The sequence below is a fragment of the Lissotriton helveticus genome, chromosome 7 (assembly GCF_964261635.1).
Source record: "Lissotriton helveticus chromosome 7, aLisHel1.1, whole genome shotgun sequence".
NCBI lineage: Eukaryota > Metazoa > Chordata > Amphibia > Caudata > Salamandridae > Lissotriton > Lissotriton helveticus.
Genome location: NC_136068.1, coordinates 1,555,827,879 through 1,555,852,491, shown reverse-complemented (window position 1 = coordinate 1,555,852,491; position 24,613 = coordinate 1,555,827,879). Strand labels below are relative to the sequence as shown.

Sequence of the window (24,613 nt, the reverse complement as noted above, 5' to 3'; positions counted from 1 at the left end):
GCTTGTTTCCGATCCAGGGAGGACCCTGCTTGGCAGTTCGGGCTGGACTGTTCCCACAAGAAACTGGGTCAAGGCTGATTTGCATGTGGCTGGGTCCAAACTGAGGTGGTGTGGTGAGCAAAAGAATGATGGATTTAACCCAGATCCTTGTAACTGTGGGTGAATGTTGCATTGTCCAGCATTCCGTCCATCAATCGTTTCTTTTGCATACTTTTCAGTCGAGACACTAAAGATGTCTGCTGTAGTTGGTACTCGGTTGGATTATGCCAACTCTATTTATCTCAGCCTTGCTAAGGGCCATCTAGCTAAACTACCACTGATACAAAATGCTGCAGCCAGGTTAGTATATAACCTACTCAGGAAAACCCACACTAGCCCTCTCCTGAGAAAACCCCACTGACTACCAATGAAACACTGTGTACAGTTAAAAATATGTTATCTTGCTTTTAAAGTCATGCATGGATGAGCTCCATAATTCCTATCTAACAGTATCTTAAAATATACTCCCTCAAGGAGATTGCCCTCCTCGACTGCAAACTTGCTGGAAAACACCTACATTTTAAAAAGTGAGATATGGATCGAGCAAGTGTTCTAGCCTCGCCTCGGTGGAACGGAACTCTCTACCATGTGGCCTGCGCTCCAAACCTGATCTGGAATCTTTTAGAGCAGCACTGAAAACCTGGTTGTTTAAACAAGCCTTCATCTTAAGGAACCCATGACATGCCCTGCCCTGATAGGTCAGGATGGGTACTCAGTTGTGCCCCATCTCTGACACTTAAGGCATAATTAGCACCATGAAACGTTAGGGTGTGCGAGTGCTTTAACAATTAACATTGACAAGTCACATGTCTCACAACAAATATCATATCAATAAATAAAGGTAAGAAGCCGAGGAAAAACAGGATCCAAAAATTAAACATAAAAAACAAATTACCAAGAAAGAAAAATGGAATTTTACATTAATAATTGCCAAGCACACCTTCAATTCAGAAGTTGTGTATTTTGACAATTTACAAGTGTGCAGTACAGCATTGGTCTGTTCCAGAAACACAGAGGGGTTGGGGGGTAACTGAGAATCTGAGGATGACTTTGCGAAATGGTAGACTAGTTTAAAAAATCAGAGCAGTAGTACAAATTCAAGTTAATATTTAAAGGTCAAAACATACTTTAAAAACATAAAATGAATGTAAAATACAAAACAAAGGCTGATATCAACTCTCATCAGGAGCTGCAACCCCAATGATCCTCTCAAGGTCAAATATAAAAGTAGAAAGCAGTGCTAAAATAACATTGAGTAGAAAGAAAACAGCTATAATACTTTATCTGTTAGGTATTGGGGTTAAAAGAGTGGACAGACATATTTGTTCTGTAGAATAGCACTGACCACGTTCCTGTTACAGACACCAGACAGGAGCAAATGGAACATGTTTGATCTAATTTTAGTAGATTGCAAGATTGGAACCTTTTTTTCTGCAATTACAGGGGAGGGCTTTGGGCAGGCCAGGAGCTGAGTTCAGAATAAAGTCGAGGAAAGAGGGTAGCACCCAGCTCAAGTGGTCCACTATCACAATCTTGGAACCAAACTAAAGAGCAATACCCGCCGGCCCCGATGTACTATTTTTTCATTCACATACATCCAATAATATTGCATATTCGCAGCATAAACACTGAGCCAAAAATTATCGCAGACAAAGATTATTTATATATATTTCCACAGTATAATTAATGATTTTCACTTTTTTATATATTTTTTTCTCATCGTCTATAAATTAACTTCTCATTTGTGGAAAGTCATAGGTCGTAACCAAACAAAGACTGATAAATCAAAACATAATCTAATTATGTGCAACAAGGTCCTACCAACCTTTTTCCACAAAACAATCGAAAACTTTAACGTTCGCTCATACATGTCTCCATCAATCCTCACACATATCTCAATTGCAACCAATCTATCAAAACATGTCAAACATTTCGGGTAGGGTACTATAGGAAGAAGATAAACACATCATAATAGGCAAATTATAAACATTGAATAACATCAAAACAAAAGTGTACTCATTTACATTGCTTTCAGAACTCCTGTTGGCGGCGGCGGGGTTGACTATATTGACGTTCCTTAGTGCTTATATAATAGTTAGGGATGGTGCCAGACTATAGAGTGTCCTCTTCGGCTTCAGTGTCTGAACTTTAGTAAACGGCGGACTGTCATTGTTATAAGGCCACAATCTACACTTTTTTCAGCGTTTATTACCATTATATATAATGTGTACACAGGGTAATCGGCATTTCGATTGTTAAAAATTCACATCACGACAATCTCGAGCGTCACAATTCTATCACACACAGTACACAAAGTTCATGTTACAGTGCGGTGTAAACATCCTCCATTGTGTGCGCAGTTCATGAGTGAAAAGTGAGGTGCACTAAATGTTTTAGCCCTCATGATGAGTCCGTGAGAAGTATGTCCATATAGAACGGAGTGTTTAAGTACATATTAATAGCATCGCTGTCACGCTCAGTGCCCACAGGCGGCACTGCTCCCAACCATGCCCTTCACCAGTGGCACGTGACGTAACAGTGCATGTTGTAGCGGCCAGGATAATGGGCTGCATGGCTAAACACATATAAGGTCCGCCCAAAGGCGAGAACTATTGGCTATGCCGATAATGCTTCTCTATTTTTCGTGTCGGTTGTTGCTGAAACCGGATAAGTCTTCTTGTCGCAACTGTGAAACTGTGACACCCACACGCGCGCTCTGTATGCGGTTCATGCTTTGCATAGTTTTACCTCTAAATACTTGAGAAGTAAAGGCACGTCACACTGCACTTGCTTGTAAAAGCATTGCAAAGGTCCAGTTTTAAAAACCCACCTCACGTCGGAAAAGGGAGAGGTTATCAGGATTTTCAAGAAATACACAAGGGTTATGAGAACATCTCTACTGCATACTGCTAATCTGGAATCATGTGTTCACCTCGCTGCACACCCCTACGACGATGCACTTGATTTGGTTCCTCATGCCTGCTTCATCTTCATTATATTCAGTCAGATTTGCCTGTCCTTCGTGGATTGCCTTATTTATGACTGATGCTTAAAAAGGATTTGCATTTTGTTGTAAACTATGGTAATCTTATTTCTTTTATTTTATTGATTTCTAAAGCACAGCAAACTCACCCAAAGGCATCTTGGCCCTTCGAAGGGGGCGATAAGAATTTAAAAAGTAACAACATATCAGCAAAAGAGAAAGATTTAATAGATTTCCTAAACTGTGGGTAGAAAGGGAGTCCCTCAAGGGCAAAAGAAGGCCTTTCCAGACTTTGGAGCCTAGGTAAAATCCGGCGCAGCCCAAATCTGGACCTTGTAGAGCAGTGAGATGAATGAATGAATATCACCATTTATAAAGCGCTTGGTTACTACTAAAGTGTCTCGGTGCTAGACCAATGTAGAAAGTAGGAGAACCCAATTTAATCTTTGAACACGTGTGTTTTCAGTTGTTTGCAAACGGTTTAAGTATCTGTGATACCTCTAAGGGCTACCAGGAGTTCATTCCAGGCTTCTGTTATTGCACAGACCGAACTGCCCCATTTCTTTCGTCTTATACGAGGAATGCATAGCGAATGGGCGGACTGAGATCTCAGGGGCCTTCACGGGCGGTATGAGTAATCGCAGACTGGATTTGGGCCACAGATTGCACGTGGACTGATGGATAGAAAAGTGCTTATGAAGGCAGGAGCGTTCTATGTCATAAAAAAAACCTCTAAGCACAGTGCATATTGGACCTTGACTCTTTGCTCCACAAGCAGCCAGTAGAGGTGTCTTCCGGCAGATAAAATATGATCGAATTTCCGTAGGAGATACATATTCCAAAGAGCAAGACAGGCGCTATACCAATATATCAGTGCTAGCGCTATACCAATGAATCAATGGTGCCGCACTTCCCCTAGTGTATTGATATATACCAATTCATAACAATGTGAGTCAGCCACATTTATGAGGGCACCCAGAGACTGCAGAATGTTACCTCCACTCAGAGACGCAGTGACGTTCCCTCATCCATCTAAATACAAACAGCTAATTGGCTTCTGCCTACAGCAGAGATACTCGCCAGCCCCTCTTCCCACGAGCCTCGGGCGGTTGTACCTGCTTTAAATGCCTCCTGGTGCTTCTCGCAAGGTCCCAGCTCGGTTCCGCAGCCTTGTTCATACCTCTAGCAAGTCTAATCTCTCACTCGGGTTCTGCTTTCTGTCATTCAATGAAGACAACGGTGCCCTTGGTCTGTCCGCGTTTCTTTTCCCTCATGACTAGTGCTGGGAAGTTCTGGTTCTTAGAAGGGAACTTACCTTGTCTAGGGTGGTTCTGGAATAGAGCTAGAACTTGGAACAAACTTGACGTTCTTGATAAATACTCAAGACATTGCCTTGAGCGGCTGGACTTGGAGAAACAGGGCCTGAAGGAGCCTAGAGTCTGGGCACGGGTGTCCCAGTCTGCCTTTCGATGGTGAGTTTAGCAAGAGCTTCATTTGTGCCTGCGGTTGCAGGTGGTTTTGGGGACCGGACTTTATCATCATCAGCCTTTGAGCTAGAGAGCGAGAGCAAAGCAGAATAAGCATTGGCATAGCCAATAGCTCTCACTTTTGGGACCTTATAAGTGTTTAATTATGCAGCACAATATCCTTGGTGCAACAACATCAACTGTTGCATGGCTAAACACTTATAAGGTCCCAAAGGCGATGACCCATTGGCTATGCCAATGCTTGTTCATTTACTGTAGCCGCCACCGAGTATTAAACAACAGAGTGGGATAAGCCCAGTGGGCAGAGCATCTCATTATAAAATCCCCCAAAAATAATCCACAGAGAAATGATGGTTCAGTGCCAAGAACAGACAAGGATGCTTGCTATACAAATCCACAGAAATTCCCCTAAAACTTCAGTTGCAATGCAGCGCTAAAAATACACTGAATGGTGTCGAGCAAAGCAGTCAAAACGCCCCAGAATGCACTGCTCCTGCCTCATTACGGTGTCCCCGTTGATGACGCAAGAGCTCCGGCTTCGCTCGTAACCCTCTTGCTTGTTAAAGGGGGGTGAGGGGGCACAGCAATGCTGGGAGACGACGTAGGCAAGCTATGGGAGTTTAGTAAGATTTCATAACATCTAGCAGGCAGGGAGAGCCGAAGCAGAGTCAGTCACACGTCAGTCTCCGGCTGTCATCTAACTGTCCCTACTCCAGCCCTACTTGCCTCTGGGAGCCACCGGCCTGCCGTGAAATTTCCAGATTTCCATGCAGGCTAGTAGCACTCTGGCACCAGCACAATCTCTGGAGAGAGCCTCTGCGAGAAGCAGGGTGCCCAGAGAGCACAGCCCGCGTCCCGGAGCCAGGAGGAGAGGTTCCGCTCGGAGTTAGCAAGCGGAGGGAAGGAGGGAATGAGGCAAATAGAAAGCTCTTAAGGCCCCTCGACAGAACGGCGGAGCAGGATAACTTTCTTCATCTGCCGTCTAAGGAGGACCCGGGTGAGCGTTCACTCGGACTGCACCCACTTGGTGTGTCTGGGTGAAAGGCCTCTGTCGAGCAGCATTAAATAAATCAATCCACTGCCAGGCATTTTACAGTCTTCCTATCCCCGACCTCTTGTTTTTCTGAGTGAAATGTTTGAAGATAAGAAGGAAGGAAATAACGAACTTTGCAAAGGATTGCTGGAGCAGCAAGGACAACCGCAAGCTGTTTCCGCGCGCCCCCGCTTTATCTAAAGATGTGAAAAACAATTTTCTATCAGCGTACCATAATTAGGCATTTTATAATCGGAGACAAAAATGTGCCCTACGTTTGCAGCGTGGCAAAAAGATCTGCAGAAATTAACTAAATCCTCAAGTGGAACGCAAGTTTATTTCCAAAATAAAGCTGGCACAGGAGTGCAAAAAAAAAAACAGACCCACAAAGCGTTTTCCTTGTGGGAGCGAGCAGGGGCACCATCTGTTTGCAAGTTAATTACAAACAGATATTGCCAAAGCTTACTCCCACAAGGGAATCGCCAAACATGCACGCTTTGCTATTGAAAGCAATGCAAAGTTGCACGTTTTTGGCCCCACAAGCGAATTGATTACAAGAGGTCTCCTTCTATGCAGCGCTTCCGCGCTGCATAGACATGCGCTGCGTAGGCGAGACCTAAAAAAGGAAGAGATAGACAGGAAACAACTGGCAAAGGGAAAATGTGTGATGAAAAAGAAAGTGAGTGTGACAAAGAGGCAGGAAGTGTAGGGTTATGGAAGAAAGAATCATGAAGTGGATTCATGATTAGAAAGCCTTAGCAGTCGGCACCTCGATACCGACTGCTACAAAAAACCTTGATCCCCTGCACTGTTTTACTTTTTTTTTTTTTTTTTTTTTAAATGAAGTAATATTTACTTCACACTTGTCAGACCCAGTGCCTAATTTGTGTGCGTGGTTGCAGTGGTGAGTATCAGGCTCCAGTGCTTAATTTGTAAAAGAATAAGAACCGGGGCTGAAAGTTGAGCGCAGGTGTCCGTGACCAGAGCTATTGGATGTCAGCGTGCCGAATACCAGGGCTGCATAGACTTGATTCCTCCTCATACCTCTTTGAACCTCCGCAAGACACTCCCTATCCCCTTATCTCACTCTTGTAAGTTCCTCCTGTCTTCCTTTGTCACTGTATTTCTGTCTTTCTTTTCCACCTTCTTTCCCCATATATGTTTTTCAATCTTTTGCCCTGAGTCAAAATCTGATGAAAAAAAATTACTGCAGGTCCCCAAAAATTAGTACTGGTGGGCTCCACCAACAACCACTACCTCAAATATACCAGTGGCTGTGGCACTCCATTTTGGGGACTTATTTCTCATCCTCAGACTTTGCCCAAATCAAAGAGAGAATTTCAGAAAAGAGAGAAAGATGGAGGAAGAGAAAATAGGAAAACAGTAACAAAGGGGAAAAGAAGAAATGAAAAAGAATTTGCAAGAGTGAGGTAAAAAGATAAAAAAGTGTAGGGTGGTGGAAGAAAGAGGTGTGAAGTCGAATCAAAATAAGGCAGCTTTGGTATTTGGCATTGTTGCCTTTGGGGAGCACCTGCGGTAGCTCCGAAGCAAACTTTGTGCCCCTGCATTGTTTTTTAGCATTGGAGTTGGCGGACTAGCCATCAATGAGTAGTTGGAGGCAGGGGAAAGCCTACACATACACAGAAGACTGAAGTAAAAGGAAGTCCAACAGGACCATATCTAAAATGCATCGGTATACCTTTTTTGTTTATAGTGAAACTCTTTGTGTGCTGGGCATGAAGGTTCGTGCTTCTCAGCCTCTGAGTCTAAAGGAGGGTGGAATCAATGGTTTGGGAGAGTGATCCTTTTGCTATCAATGAAACTGAACCTTTTGTTTTGGGGGTGTGGGCGCCTTCAAGCCTATCCAGACCTGGCATGTTGAGAGGATGGCGGTAATCGCAAGGAGGGCAAAGTAAGATAGTTAAGAAGGGTTGCTCATAACAATAAAGGACACATTCCTTAAGTTCTTTAGTTTTATTTTTGTAAGTCATTACATACCATGAGAGCATTAAAAAGTGCCTTATTTATGAGGCCCTTATGCCCCGTTGCATCACTTTTTGTGACTCTGCGGTGGCGTAAAAAATGCACCACCCTGCGCCGTAATTACAAAGTGACGCATCTATGCAGATGTGTCACTTTGTAAACACCTGCGCTACATTACCTTTGTCAGGTATAATGTATGCGATCCAACACTGGAAAGCCATGTAGAAGTGATGCAGTGAAATCTCTTAGATTTCACTGCGCCACTTCTAGGGCGTCAGTACGTCAAATCCTTACGCCTGCTTTAGGACGCAGGGCTTTTTACACGGGGCTTGCCTAAGACAGCTTCCCTTAAACTGGGTGAGGAAGCATAAATCGATCAATCGTAGACAAAACATAGACACAATATCTAACATGTAGAATGTACAGTCCTTAGAGCAGTTGCGAACTTGTGCTGCAGGGCAGCACAAGCAAGAGAAATACGGAGCAGCTGTTTAGAAGCAGCTCTGTGTTTCTCTGTGCAGTCGGTAAGCCGCATGCACTTTAAAGACGGATTTGAGATCACCTTGCAGGCGGGTTCAGTGAGTGACTGCACCCGCCTGCAAGGGGATGTCTGGGTGGGTCCATAGAACCCCCTTTCCCTCCTCCAGAGGACTGAAATCAGAGGGCGCACTGACAGTGCGCCTCCTAACAGCATCTTTGCCTTTGCGCCCGCAGAGGCTAAGGGATTCTATCACTTGCATAGGGCCATGCCCCCATGCAAATGAGGGAATGCCCTCTTGAGAAAGCACCGGTGCGAAATGTGTGCTAGCGCTTTCAGTATTACAGAAAGGGCCACACAAGTGTCTGTGGCCCCTTTTGTAATACGTGCCCAGAGGGGGGAAAGTTGGTGCACATACCCGTTGCACCCCTGGGGCATGTTCTGTAATATGGCATGGGGACCTTTCATTTATACGGCGGAGTTTCCTCGTTTGTGCCGGGCGCTCCTTTTAAAAGGTGCACCTGGTGAAAACAAGGAAAATACACCGTATGAGGATGAATACGCTGCACCTAGGGCAGCCGCAAACTCATGCTGTCTCCAGGGCAGCGCATTAAAAATGGAGCAGCTGCTTTGAAGCCGCTCCGTGTTTCATAGTGCAGACGGCAATCCACCTGCACTTTTAAGGGGGATAAGAGAGCCCCTTGCAGGCGGGTGCAGTGAGTGACCACACCCACCTGCAAGGGGATGTCTGGGGGTCCCATGGACCCCCTGCTCCCCCTTCAGAGGGCTGCCATTAGGGGGCGCACCTACAGTTTAGGTGACGCACTGACAGTGTGCCTCCTGACAGCTTCTTTGATTCCGCGCCCGCATCTGTAATAAGGTGCGGGCGCAGAGGCAAAGGGATTCCCTCATTTGCATGGGGCCACACCCCTATGCAAACGAAGGAATGCCTTCTGATGGTAGTTCTGAAGCTTTATGTGCGCCAGCGCTACCAGTATTACAGAAGAGGGTGCACAAGCATCTGCGGCCCCTTCTGTAATACCAAAGCACCCCGGGGCCACGCAAAGCAACCCAAACACCCATTGCGCCCCTGGAGCACTTCTTTAATATGACCCCTGGTGTTATTCACATGGACCTGTGGCCCGAGGATGAGAAACATCTGAAAAACCTTCTCCTCCACAGTGACTCACGAGTTGATGAAAGAGAGAGCTTGCCTTGCCCACAGGTTGAGCTTTACATCCTGGACTTGCTCATCCAGCCTACATGCAGCCCCTCCCTGAAGAGGGTCTTCCAGCACAGCACCACTGGATCTAATGGAGCAGCAGGTGGGGTAGAAGGACGTTCTAATTTGGGGTAATCTGGAGACTGATACCCAACTTTGCCAGGTACCACCTAGTATGCTTGACTGTACTGTGGGATGCTGGGCAGAAGGACACTTCCCCAGAATTGAGCAAGACAGGAAGTGCGTGTCCCCCGTCCCATATATAGCGATACAGTTTGGCCCCTTACTGAAAAGTCTAGTTCTCTGACAGACAGGGACAATGGACACGTTGAATCCACACCTCACCCAGAGACACATGAACTCAGAAGTGGGATCAGCCGTCTGCGACTTCCTGTCGATTCTTAGACTCTGAGCTCGGCAGCCAAAACCCAGATGACCATCTATCTTTCCCCACTTTTAACCATTCCACATGTTCCAAGAGAGAATCCTACACATTCCAAAGTAGAGAGGGAGTGGGCTGAACTTCAACTTTTGATGGCGAAGGAGTCTGACAGTTACAGGAAAAGATACAACCCATCCCTCCAATGCAGAATCTAACTTGACATTCTGACCCACAGTGCTCACTCTGGTGGTGTGGTTGCCTGTATTAACTCACTTCCGCTATCATGCATGCAGGTCTTCATGGTTACAGTGTTTGGATGCAAAACATAGCTATAAAATAAGATGTTGGCACTGTGCAAAACATCTGGAATACATTTAAAACGTAAGCAGATTGAACGTAAGAAGATTGAATGAACATTCTGTAATTATGTATTTAGAGCTTGCACAGAAAAAGCAGTTTATCAATAGCGCCATGTTCCTTGCAGAGACTCATGCTCGAACTCACAGTCATTGTTCAGTATTTGATTCTGACACCTAATTTACCGATTTCTCTTCTTTTTCTTAGAGGAATTTGCAGATCGCATAAGGATGTGGGCCTGGAGCCTGGTACCAATCGCTATTGCAGTCTGGTCCATCGGGGGAATGTGGATAGTGTAAGTTTTACTGAAACCCTTCTCTGTGACTCCCCTAACCAGATGCAGGAATCCTCTTTGCAGGATGCAGAAGTGTATATGAATCCTCCTCAATACATCTTGGGGCAATGCAGTGGTTACTAGACAGTACCCTATATGAGAACTGTCCTTTGCCACAGTTGTCCGAGGGCCTTAGGGCCCAGGAACTATTGCACTCCAGCTCAAGAACAGGGATGTATGAAACTTGCATAATTTGCTGTACATGTAATTATACAAAATGCATCTCATACTAATTACCCTAACGGTTCGTTTGGGTAAAAATTGAACTTGGAAATGTAATTTAGAGTGGATTTCTGGTCACTCGTGTTCAAAACAATGTTGCTCGCATTCGGATTTGAAGTTTTGTGCTAAAAAAAATCTCAAACTGTTCAGGTAAAAAAGTGATATGAAATGTTTCTTGACCACCACCTGTGTCAAAGGAACTGCCATGTTAAAGGAACTGCCGTTCACATTCAGATTTGTAATTTTGTGCTAAAAAATACTACTGAACGGTCTGCTTGGGTGAACAGTCTACTTGAAATGCTACTCATGTTCAAACATTTCCCGAATGGTACATCTTGCAATAAAGTGTCTCCCAGGAATTACGCTATTTGGCATAACGTCTTAATCTTGTTCATATCATGTATATTTCATTATGTAAAATTACCAGCATTACCCAAATTACAATGGCATACTAAAAATGTTCCACAGGACTACTCAAGAATCAAGTTACTCCCTTTCAGCACTTGACTCTCCCAAAGTAGATCAACTAGTAGAGGTGATGGATCTTAGCTACAGCACAACACAAAAACCACAAATATTCAATCCAGAGCATTGTCAAAAGGCATAGGGCATAAGTTGCATATGAAAAAAAAGAGAGCAGTTACAATAATGAAAAGCACAAAAAGCCAGAAGAGCTCCTGGGGCTGAAATACAACCCAAAGGTTTATATGACGCTTATGCGCTAAGACACTACAATCCAAATAACATGGGCTGAAGGGAATATGAGGTCCTACTTGGGAAAGATTGTGTTTTCGGATGTCCTTTGGATAATTTAAGTCTTATCCCTCTTGCTATAGCTTTGCTGCTCCCAGTTCCAAGTCAATAGAAGAGAGGTTCCAGACAGAATGTTACAGTGTGTTCACTTTCCTATCACACGGCAGCCCTTAGCCCCATGTATTTTGTTGTTCCTTTGTGCAAGGTGCACAGCTGAGTGTGTTTGAGCCCCAGTAGCTGAGACTTTACCAAAAATGCTGGAAATGTTTGAAATACTAAAAAGACAATACCCAAGGTAAATTGGGATTCACACGCACCGAAAAAGTATCATTTTAAGTTGCACAGAGTTACTGGTCCATAATTAAATTTCTAGTGACCGGTTAACAGATCTACAGGGGCTCCAGCGGTTGGTGCATAGGAGAGTAGTGGAAACCTTCAAGGACGAACAACGAGTCAACTATGCTACTAATTCATAAAAAATGGACTACTGCGGCTGTAAATGGACCAGCTTCCACAGTAGGCCTCTTGGGTTAGAGACTTACATGAGTCCCTGTCTCATGACTGGCTGGTTATTGTTGATATTACCAGATGAGAGTGATACCAACAGGACCTCGGGCAATTTCTGGAACCAACGGTTCTCAATAGAAACTGGGGCACTGAGATTTAGGATTAGCTTCTAAGGTAATCTTTAAACGAAATACCCATGTCCATCTAGGCCTTGATATGGGCGATACAGGCTAACATAACATCAGAGATGGAAGAATGTGGGTTAGGGTGATGCAGGCTATCCTCGCAATCATGAAATGACTCCCTTCGGCCCCAGACGCTCTTGCGGAACAGATGTTTGAGTATGCCTCTAGTTCTGCGGCAAATAAGCGTACTGGGGTTCCTTGGAGATTCCCTTCCTTGAGACAGTATCCACACAGGGCTTCACTCCTTTGGCATTGTTCATTGCTCTTCAAGTCATGGGTCACCTAGCACACCTTCCTATGCCCCAAGGCAGGTAACAGAAGCAGTGGTTACTCCCAGTCTTTGGCGTGTTCATTGTCTTGGCGAGAACAGTGAGTTCCTGAGCCTTAATACTGGTCAGACATCCATGTGTGCTGGTGCACAAGAGCTTCTTAGGAATTGCAGACAAATATGACCTACTTGCTAGAAAGGGCCTGTGTGTATCTAAAGTTGGGGTTACAATAGGAAGCCAGTGTCAATCAGTTCAGTGTGACCGACAGAAGGAAACACCATGACTGAGCCAAACAAAGTGGAGAGTGTCTTTACAGACATTTCCTTTGGCGTTCACAAACAAGGAGAAGGGCAGGAACCTACTGGTCAACAAAATGGATTTCCAGTGAGCAGTACAGATTGTCCGACTGGTATCGCTGAGATTTCAAGACCGTCCTTCGTGGAGATCAGAGCTGGACCACAAGATGTGAATTAACTGGGTTTCATGCAAGTCAGCTACTGTGTATGAGGGGGTCCATTATCTTTAGACAGATCTGTAAGATTCTAGTTAAGCCTAGGTGGGCAAACCAGTGTAAGCAGGACTTTTGCGCCCAGATAAGGCTCTAGGTTGAATCTGTTTTCCAGCCAGAAACCAGACTGGGGTGTATGTCTTAGAGTCAAAATTGAGGGACTGATTCACGTACAGGGAAGATGAAGGGTTTCTCCTTGCACAGGGAACCATCATCTTAAGATGTGTGCATTATTGTCCTCAAAGAGGACACCATTGGTATTGCACAAGCGCCCCTCGTACTACCACATGTACATAGAAACATACAACACACTCTACTTCATGCAGAACAAAGTGAAGGACCCAAGTTATGTGAGGCTGAATAGATTTTACATGGATGTGCTTTCACTGAGGTACAGCTAAAAAAAATGTGCCCATGACTAGACTCTCACTTGTCACCACCTGTCTCTTTAGCCTGCTTCAAGGCAGAAGGAGCTACCCTCCACTATGGCTAAGGCTATAGTTGTGTTGCACTTTGTGCTACATTGATGGATCATCAACCTTATGAGTACCCCTGGGTGAGTGACAGATGTACAGTGAGGAAAAATGCAGGACAGGGCAGAAAAAGACCAAACAGCATATCTTTTCTTGACACATAAGGAATTTCGGGGCATATAAAAAAAACAGTTAGATTGCAGAGCTGGGCCAAACATGGTAATGCCGCGCTCTGACATTTTTAAAACGCAGGGATGTGCCATATTCACAAGAATTCAGTGAACCCCTGTGTTTCCCCTAGCGCTGGGACAAAAAAACCTGCCTAGCACCAATGCAGGCACTCTGCCGCTATGGTACGAGGGTGCCTGCACTGCAGGGATGATTGTTTATATGTAGAAAGGGACACCTTCCTGCACATAAACTATCAATAATGGTGATTTCCTCTTTCCATGAACGTATCGTCATTCTAATGCTTGGTATTACATTGCGTTAGTTTTTGGCGCTGCCTCAGCCTTGTAAATCTGGGACAGCGTCAAAAAGCAATGGTGTTGTGGTGGAATGCTCATAGCAACACCAATTGCCGCAGAGGTCTGCGGCAGAAAGGGCCATATTTACAAAGAGGCATTAAGCCACTCTAAGTGTCTTAGTGCCTGCTTGTAAATATTGTAAATGGCGCTAAGCCACTGGAGCATCAAAATAAGTGATACTCCAGTGATGATAGGGGCTTGCAATTATACTCCTTCATCTTGTAGTGTAGTTCCTATATTCCCAATAGGCTCTGCGCATTGGAATAATATAAACAGCAGTGTAGACGTAGGACTGAGGTCATCTAGGTCTCTACTGACTATATTCGACTTAATTAGTTTTGCCAGCTATATCAGAGGTCACTAGAAACTTTCTCGAATGTTCAGGAAGGAGTTAACTCTCCTGATTTAGACAAGAAGGGATTAGTTTCTGACAACCGCATAAACGTGACAACTTTGCTCCCTCAGAATAAAGAGTATATCTCTAGAGTCGTGTGAAAACAATAGACGGTTATTTCACTCAGTCAATCGTGCATACTTAGTTTCACCAGAGTGCAGAGAAATAGAGAGACGGGCGTTTTCAATAAAAAGGTGTTATTTATTGAGCAGTCTTCTTTCTCATGCAAGAGAAATGAATTGCCACAATTGCAATACTTATCATGAAGTAAAGTGCGTACAGTAAAAGGAGTATTATAAATCAATACTGTAAAAGCATTGATATGGTTTCTTAGCCATTTCATACTTTAAAATGGATAAAATATATACATACATAAAAACATTGACTAACGGACTCAACTGGTGCTTCCAAGATACGCCTACCCCGGTGTACCTGACCTAAGCCTAATACGTGGGAAGGAGTAAGTAAGTTGCCGTTTTAAGTTAAGTTGGTTTTTGCCAAGGAATCTGAATCAAGAATTCTCTTAAGGGTTTAGTCAGCTCCGTACCTTGGTAATAGAATGTAGGAGGTCTTGTATCTCTCTCTCAGGACTCGATCTCCCAGCAACCCGCAAGGGTGACTGGAAACACCAGAGCTGGATTTTCTCAGCTGGAGAAAAAGACAGCGTCTCTCTCAGTGCGTCAAATGGGAGGGTCGGGTTCCTTCAGCTCTCGCATCAGCTGGGTTTCGGGCAAGTAGATAGCCGCTCTGCTCCAAACCACTGTGTGTTTGCTTAAGGCAACGTTGGTATATTCATACCTGAAAGGTGCCGAGTTTGACGTAAGTTTGGACATAAGACGTCACTAAGAACTAACCGTTCTTTCTGGACTCCAGGAGTTCTTGTGCAAATCAAAACAAAAGCAGGGGGATTTCCCGGGCTGCTGATGGCTTGGTTTGTTTAAAGAACGCGTTGTACTTTCTAGGAGTCTATGGGAATAGCCTTGCCGTATTTGGACTGCATGGGCTATGACTAGATACGGACATGATTCCTATGCCTTTATAAGGATATGTTTTGTTATAACCATATAAGGGCATGAATCGGGGATATCTTGATTAGGGTCCTAGATAGATTCACAACACCCACTCCACATATTAATGTCCATCATTACTTAAATACTAAGCAATACTAAACATGCATGTGTTTTCCAACCCACCCCAAAATACATAAATTGCATTTGAAATGGTGTATGGTATATACACGAAAATGAGTATTTGTACTTTACGTTTTTCAAGCAGTGGTATCATTCAGTTAAATGCATATATATATCAGCTGAATGAATTGCGGAAATTACACATGAAATGGCTCTGTATACAGAAAAGAAGGTCGAGACCATTTCATCACAAATTATACAATACTGTACATGTGCATGGCTGAGGTAAAATATTGTCTCTAGTATCTCTAAAAATAGAAGCTCTGTTCTCTAAGAATAGTTCTACTTTAAGCAGAGTACCATGTGCCAGAAAAAGGTAAATATTTTGGAAATGGAAAAAATAATTTCGCTTTCAGGGGAAAAAATAGTTCCAAATGTTTTCAGTAGTTTTGTTTATCAAAACTGAAGGCCGAATTCAGAGATTAGGGAACGCTGTGTGCTCATTGTTTTAAAAGTTATTCTCGTTGTTAGGAGAGAACATCATATCAGACAGGCTTGCGAAAAATTGGTCTACAACATCAGGTGAAAGTTCGACCAAGTTCGAAAATGCTGAAATTGTGCATATGTGAGAATGATTGCTATCATCGATGTTTGGATCAGCAATGCTCACAGAAGGTTGTACCTGTTTGGTGCTGCTTTCCTCTCGTACTTCACCGCCACCTACTCGTAATGGTGAAGTCTCAACTAATGCCGTCATCAGAATAGGTAGCCGCTGGGGACAACACGTTGCATGAGTCGTTACCGGACCTAGCAAAGTATCGATATCTATTGGTACTGCTGATGGTAGTTTAAGACAGACGTCCAACACACATTCTTCTCCGCATAGCAGACATCGAAGCACAGATAAGATGCAATCTTGCCAGATTGGTCTGAATGAAAGAAACCAAGTTGCACTCAGATCTCTTAGCCGGGCTAATCCGAGGACTGTAGTGATTCGGTCTCGGTACCGTATTGCTAAGATCGTTTCTCCCATCGTAGCTGGAGTTTTGTCTGTGGCTTGGCTTGCCGGAGCAGAAGGATCAAAAATAAAATTCCTGCTACGAGTCCCAAAAGAAGAGGCAGGCCGCCGAAGACAGAATGGACAAAATTCGGGAAAATGCCCAGAACTAAATGTCTTAAATACATGTGCGATGCCACTGGTATCAGACATGTTTAAGATTTGACCTAACATTTCTACGAAATGCACGGGGCAATTTGTTGATAATTGGGAATGTATCTCTGCAGCTGTCCTTGCAACTTGCAGATCATACGTCTCTTTGGATGAGGTTAAAGGCACAGTTGTCTGTAAAAGAATAGACTTCATTCTGCTTAAAGTATCAATTCGAATAGAAGAGATATTCAAAGAAGGCCATATTGCCGCCTCCATGTCTGGATTGCTGTTTGGATACAATACTTGCATACAGCAAGTGACCATGGAAGTAACGCTCACGAGATAGGCTTTTCCTGGCACCATGCCACAACAGCTGTGGTCACTTATTAGAACATAACTGCCGTTGGAAAGTTGTCTGAAAAATGGCTCTATCTGTGTTGCAGGAGTGCCATGTAGGTGACATGAAAGGTTATTTGTAGAACCTTCGCAGGCTCAATTCAAGTTAATACCTTGACACAGAAGTGTACCGCTTAGTGATTTTTTACAATTGTTACCACTGAGGAATACCTCTTTTTTTCCTTCACTATAACATTTGTGTGTATAAGGTAAATTCCATGTTGACTTGATGTATCCTTTACCCAACCTTTCATACAGGCCTGCTGGTATATATTTTTGGCAATACTTAAACTGGAAAGTTGTTATCGGAATTGTAATTGTTCCGTGTATTATCCATTCAATGACAGGTCTCTCTGACATTGTCAATGGTAATCTCTCAAGTTTTTCAATGCTCAGAATCGTATAGTCTGCTCCTTTTTGTGCCAAACTGATTTGTTTATCAGTAAGGTTAAAGGTAGAGAATAATGACGTTATGTTGATTAGACGCCATGGCACGTAGCCTGAACGCGGGTTTTGCAACGTCCAGCCAAGTTGTACAATAGAACGCAATTCGGACTGACCATGTTGTAACATTAGCAAGTGAAATCAGATATGTTTCTTTTAGTTGGTGAAAAAGTTCAGTCACTTTGTCTTTGAATGTTTTTGTTGCAGGCGTTTCTTCATGCTCGCTTGGATCTTCAGAAAAGTAATCGAAATTGATGAAGTAACCAGATGCAGTTCTGTCAATTGTTGGAATTGCTTCCGGATTCTCATTTGTCTTTGCATTTTTCTTTGTTTCATTAGCATAGTCTGAGGCTAAATCGTTGTAGACTGGTGTTTCTTGACGAACTGTTGCAATTTGGGTTTCAAGAGGCACAAGTTCCATGGCTTTGTTGCATAGTCCTTTTTTATTCACTGCAGGTTTATCAAAAGTGATTAGTGTCTCAGTTTGAACCTCTTGAATTGTAGCAAGATTTGGTCTTCTGCTATTTCTTGGGAGTCTACTGGGCCTACTACTTATTATTGGCCACATGATTGTGGTTTTACCAGGTCGATGGATACAACTCTGTTCTCCTTTTTACCAGCAAGGGGCGGTAGTACTACTGATCTTGTTCCGCTGACAGCTAAGACAGGTACTGCTTTTCTGTAAGAAGGCTCAAATTCCTTCTTCACCGCGATCTTCTCTCTGACCAGATCCCCAATCTTTGGAATCCAGACAGGTATTGCTGGGACAGGTGGTTTTTCTTCAGTGGCTGTTGGCTTTAACTTTATGTTACTTAGACTTCTTCTTGTTTCATTTAAGTCCTGTAAAACAGCCAAACGGTCTTTGATATCAAAGGCTTTTTCTTCTACCACTGAAGTGTGACAATCTAAGTCCTGTATGTGCATTCTAGTGCCGAACAATAGTTCGTAGGGAGTGAGACCTTTTAGAGAATTTCTTGGCAGATTGTTAAGACTATGTTAGACACTTGTTAAATGTTTGACCCACCCATCACCCGAACCTAATACCCTCGCCGTTATAGATTGCTTTATGTCACGGTTTTTTCTTTCAACTACCGCATTTCCCTCAGGATGGAAGGGAGAAGAGTACCGCAATGCAATGCCCATGCTAGTCATGGCCTCTTTGTAAGCTCAAGAGCTAAACGCAGGACCCTGGTCAGAATGTAGCATGCCAATTGCGTATGTGCTGATAAAGACTCGCAAATCTTTTATAACAGTTCTGGCGTCAGCCGAGCGCTGGGGTCTACATTTTAAGTGAATCTAGTCTTAATATTTATGGGAACGCATTTCTCCGGCTGGATTTCTGCGTATAGATAGCCTGATGCTTTCTAAAAAAGGAGTCCTGGCAGTAGTCTGGTCCGGTTCACAACTGCGATCTCTGTTGCAGTCTGGACAATCCTTTGCAAATTTGTAATTTCGCAGGCTCATCCCCGGCCACCAGTATTCTGATTGTAATTCTTTTAGAGATTTTACGATCTCTTGGTGCCTTAGACCCTCTCCCATGTGTGCTTCTTGAATCAAGTAAGCCCTCCTGTTCGTGTTTGGAATTACTCTGTCCCCCACTCCAGGGATTTGAGCAAAAGGAACGGAGTTTGCATCAATTATGTATGTATTATTGAGTGGATAGTCGAGCGGTAATGCTGCATAGTCGCCTTTTAGTGAGGCTTTTACCGCCAGCATGGTTTCTCCGTCTATGTTTTTTTTAGAACGCTTTTTTGTGGCTACGGAAGCCGGTTGAACCGCTTCCGCTGTGGCTCTGTCGGCCAATGAATTCCCTGCAACGTGAACGCCACCACGTTGATGACTCAATGTATGTATCACGTGAGTCTTTTGTAGTTCTTTTTGCAAAAGAACTACTTGTTCCCAGAGCTTTTTATGCTTTATTGTGGCACCTGTGTCATCTTTGTAATCGTTTTTGATCCATGTCTGCATGTCATTATTGTAAGACTTGACGCAGAAATGCGAATCGCACACTATTAGTGTCGGGAATTCACGATCGGCATTTTCAAGCGCCATCTTTAAAGATCTTATTTCAGCTTGCTGGGCTGTACAGTTTCTGAGTGATTCAGTTTTTGTTATTATCGGTCTGAATTTACCTAAGCCCCAGCGACCTTTAACAATCGTGCACGCTGCGTTGTAAGATTTTTTATCTACATCGTAGTGTTGTGCAAATCTGTCCATATAGATTACACATGTGTACTGTTCGAGAGGCAGAATTTCGATTGGCAGAGGATATTCTTCTTCATATTCTAGATCTTCTAGTTTTTTCATTTTCGTGGCAAAATAGTGCTTCACGTCTTCTGCAGCAAGAGAATTTTCCCATTGTATCCATTTTGGATCTAGTGCCACAGCATTCAGATTGCGTGGGCTTGTTAATGCTTCAAGGGCTGATTCTGCTGTTAAAACAGATATCCTCCTTCCTTGGGCTAGGGCTCTTTCTTTTGCTACAGCAGTTTGAACCGCTATTAGAATCTTTTCAGTAGAACAGAATTTCATTTCAGCTAGTGTGTACACGTGAGATTTGTAAGCTATTGGTACCGTTTCCCCCTCATTAGAGGTCAGGTACGTGAATCCGCATCTTCCTGGGATGACTCGGATTACAAGGTTGCGTACGTTTTCGCGTGCTTGCAGTTTTGTTTTAGCTAACATGTCTGTTTGTAATGATCTTAAAACTTCTGTGTGTTTCTGAGTCCAATTGATTGGTTTGAAATCAGGTTTTATTCATTCATAGAGCGGTTTAACCTTCTCTGCATAATTTACAATGTATGTTCTTCCAAAATTCAGGAAACCTAGTATTGATTGTAAATTCTTCAGCGTTTTTGGAGCTTGGAGTACAGCGCACTTCTCTAAGAAGTTGTCTGCTAGGCTTTTGCCTTCACTTGATAATTCATATCCTAAAAACAGGACAGTTAGGTGAGCAATTCGTGACTTTTTAACGTTGAATTTGTACCCTTCAGCTGCAAACCCAAGTATTATGGTGTTCACTCTTTTCAAGTGTGTCTCCAGGTCATCATCTGTGAGATAGATGTTATCAACATAAGATAATGCCTCATCATCATATATTTGTAGTAACTCTGTTACCCTTGCTGAGAATAATCCTGGGCTGTTCTTGAATCCCGGTGGGAGTCGACAGAATTGTTTTTGTGACCCCATTATTGAGAAAGCGGTCAAATACCTGCTTTCAGGTGCTATGTTTTGACAAAAGAATCCATTAGAGATATCTAATGTTGTTTTATATTTTTTGCGCACGATGTTATTCCTTAGTGCTGCACTGTGTGAGTTTTGTACTGCAAATGTTTTGCAACAGGAGTTTAGGTGTCTGTAGTCCAAAACTAGACGATATGAATCGTCTGGCTTGGAGACAGGAAACAAAGGATTGTTCATTTGTGAGGTGCATGTTTCAATCACCCCTTGATATTCAAGTTGATCTAAGATCTCCCTGACTTGTTTTTTAGCTTCTTGTTTAACTGGGTACTGCCTTTGTGCAGTAGGTTGACTTTTTAACTGGATTTTGAGGGGAGGAGAATCCTCATCCCATCCTACATGATTTTTATATAATGCAGGTGCTTGGGCTACTGCCCATTTTCTTGCAAATGTATATTTTTTATGTATTGGAATATGATTTGAAAAGGCAGGCATAATCATTTCTTCACTTCTGTCCAGAAACCTGAGGGACAGAGGATACCCCTCCAGAGAGGTAACCAGGGCACGTAAACGTGCACAGAACAACCACAGGGGTGCCCTTCTTGAATATAATACTAGGGCCACACAGGAGATAGATCTCCTTACTTGTGTAACCACCTTCTCGCCAGCATCTACTGAATTGAAAAAGATAATCAAGCGACATTGGCAAATTCTTAATACAGGCAAACTCAACCTCACAACACCTAGATTTGCCTTCAAAAGGTCCAGAAATATAAAGGATATGTTGTTACATACTAGGCCAAAAAAGACTGAGTCAACAAAACAAACCACCCTGTGGCAACTACCACCTGTACAGGGCCATTACCAATGTGGTTCTTGCAGTGTGTGCCCCTTCACCAGCACCTATAAATCCATCCTCCTGACGGACACCTTCTGCTGGGAAATACGGGGCCACACTAACTGCAATACCCCAAACTACATTTACCTACTGATATGCCCGTGCGGGCTTCAATATGTGGGCATGATCTCCCGTCCTGTGAAAGTCCGCATCTCTGAGCATAGGAGTAATTTCCGCTGCAAGAAGACCAACACTAAAATGTGCAGGCATTTTCAAGAACTAAACCACTCAGCTGACTCAATATCCTGGTTAATTCTTGAGGCCTCCCCAGACAAATCAAAACACAATCTATTCCTAAAGGAACAAAGATGGATACATCGTTTGTCTACCGATAGCCGGGGATTGAATGAGGATATCCCCTGGAGCTCCCTGTGAACCAATCACCATAACCACAGACATGAGTAAATGAGTGACACGTGCCATGTTCTGTTCCCATACGCTGGTTCAGCATCGGGCAATTGGGTCAACTAGAACTCTTCCATATCCAACAGAACTGCAGTACTCTGCCTGCAGTGACATATCGGGCAACGGTTCAATGATGTGACAGACCCCACTTAATTTAATATAACCAACTTCCCCTTGTATTTATTTGTTACACATTGATTAACCTATTATCATTGGTTCTTCCCTGGTTAATTTTACCACTCTATCATGGCCGCCACTCTGACTACACTGATCACATGATCCGGTATGATTACAACTTCCTGCTTTTCACTTAACCCGGCTTCCTACTTAACCCTGAAGCAGACGACCGGGTCCTCACCATCCGGACCCGGCATGAAGGGTAGGCGTAGCAGGCTTCGGCACAGGCAATCAGAAGTAAGTGTTACGGTTGGCAGGCTTGTGGGTTGATGAGAGAATTGTGGTTAGACACTGGGCGGATCTCCGCCGGTCTGGGACATCCGGACCCGATTTACATTAAATTCGGGGTCCTGATATACCACGATTTACATTAAATTCAGGGTCCTGTTTTACCGCGCCTTCCACCTCCCTCCCCCCGCACCACCAACACAACTTCCCTGACCCCAGAGTTTGTGCAGGGGCTTTAACGGAAACCTTCACCAAGAGAAAGGCGGCGCCTTCGGCAGCGCGCCACACTGACCGTGGATACTTTGCGGCGCACACCAAATTAACATAAATAAACAAACCCCCGCCGGGGTTTGATCAGCAAGCACAAGGGCATCTCCTGCGGTAGCGCTTAAGACTGGCCGTTGTCACACAGCGGCATGCGCCTAATAATTATAATCTAACAAACGCTGACCGGCCCATCCTCAGCCTGAGTTTACAACCACGGCGGTTTATTTCTAAAGTGCAATGGGCAATGGAAAGTTGATTGTAAAGTGCAATGGGCAATGGAAAGTTGTTTGTAATCATATAACTGTCTTTAACCGGGGGTTCCATCCATCCTGTGATACGACCCCACATCTCACTCGGTGTTCCTAATACCAACTTAGGATTTACATGCAATAGGAGCTTGTACCTGCACTCTTAGTTATCACCCACATTGGAGCAAGTCCAACATCCACAGATATTGGACCCCACCAGGTCCACTTGGCAAAGCGGGGCACATACATAACAATCTACCATACGAACCACTTGTTAAGTGTCACTGATCCACATTGACTTCCCTCCCCAGCCCAAACACATTGGCTTCATGCCCGATGCCAGATCCGCCGGGTACTGTTGACACCCCTTTATCCTAACCCTTAGGTGAGTAACAGCCACACCTTTCCAAGGTTAATGTGATATCTTTTAATGGATACTGCTGCATTGAGTTTTTAACTTGATTTTAATCACATACTAGTCACTTTCTTCACTAGTATGTCACCTAAGCACAGTGTGTTCACGGTCACGCACAGTGTTTTTCACGGTCACTACAGTATCACTTGTTGCTACTTACCTGCTGAAATGCTCTCTTTTGTCTCCCACTACTCTAGGTAGGAACAGTGTCAGACAGGTAGTACAACTAATGTGCCTTGTTTAAACTGATACTTATTACTAGATCATGTTTAAGTAGATTGTAGTTTTCATATAGGTCCTGAAAAATCGCAGTCAACGAACTAGATGCGAGAAACATGTCGACCACACCTTTTGCACCATTAGCCCTGGATCACTCTGGGAAACTATAGTTCCCACGAGTACCGGCTATCCTTGAATTTACTTGTGGCAGGGGACCACCAGAATAAAATTGTTTCCGGTACCTTGAGCCACATTTTACCCTCACCCACATTTTCTACTCTTTCCTGGCCCCTCACCCGCACTTCACCATAAGGAAGTTGGATAAAAGATCTCCGATAAAGAGCCCCTCTTTGAGGTGAGCCCGTTGGGCATTGCACCGCCTGCCCAAGGAGGAGCATTGCCGATGATGAAGCATGACACTCGCAAGGGTGTGTGAGGCCATTATATCCAACAAATTGGATACCCAGGGGTGGTCGTCCACTTGAGCACCAGCCCCTCCCTAGTGACCGTCACCTCCTTTCCATTTCTCCCTCTAATTCTTTTAGGAACAGCCTAGTCACCTCCTTGTTGTCTCTGCCCTTGGGGCTACGACTGCGGCTGGACCTTCCATTCCTTTCCCTGTGAATGGTAATATCAGCCCTACTGGATCGCAATTGATCCCATCCTTTCCCCTACTTGTTGCTACATAATCATTTCTTCGCCATGAGGGCACTCCCTGACAAACTCTGGTGGCCAGTCTTTCTCAGCTAACAGGATGTCATAGCCTTTCGAAAGGTTATCCCAAAAGAGACCCCTTACTTTCCTAGTTTTATCCCCCTCTATACGCAATGTTATTTTGTATAATTTATGAGGTTTGCTAACTCTGGTGTCTACAGTTTCCACTTGAATGTATTCATTCGTGTCCACTGTCTCCAGAAGATTCATCAGGATCTTGCGAGCTATGGTTACTTCTGCTGCGCTATCTAGCATTGTCTGGGCCCACTCTCCGTTTTTCAGTTGTGTCCTCAGTATCCTCGGCATGTTTTATTTTAATACTGGCTACCTTCTTTCTTGGAAATTGTAAATTTTTACTTTGATGAGCAGGTTCCTTGTCTTTGGACTTGACGTGTTCTGACCGTCCTCTTCTTTCCGATTTCTGTGAGGAAGTCTGAAAAGATCGAGAGGGACGTGTATCAATATCTTGATATCTATCAGGTTTTCTTAATTTATCCCTATCTCTAAGGTTGCATCTTTTCTCAGAGGGCTCCCTCTGGGGAGACGTGTCTCCTCGGTCTGGAGATCTATCTCTCCGTTAAGGAGACCTTCCTCTGGACTGGAACC

General features: G+C 43.9%; 1 protein-coding gene across 3 annotated transcripts in view; it reads left to right on the top strand.

Annotated features, from left to right (window-relative positions):
* TMEM150B (transmembrane protein 150B) overlaps positions 1–24,613 on the top strand; it is a 135,706-nt gene that overhangs the window by 72,971 nt on the left and 38,122 nt on the right. For all 3 annotated transcript variants that reach the window (XM_078655047.1, XM_078655048.1, XM_078655049.1), the window contains one exon: positions 10,172–10,259. In XM_078655047.1, coding sequence (XP_078511173.1) covers positions 10,172–10,259 — 88 coding nt within the window. The remainder of the gene's footprint in view (positions 1–10,171; positions 10,260–24,613) is intronic.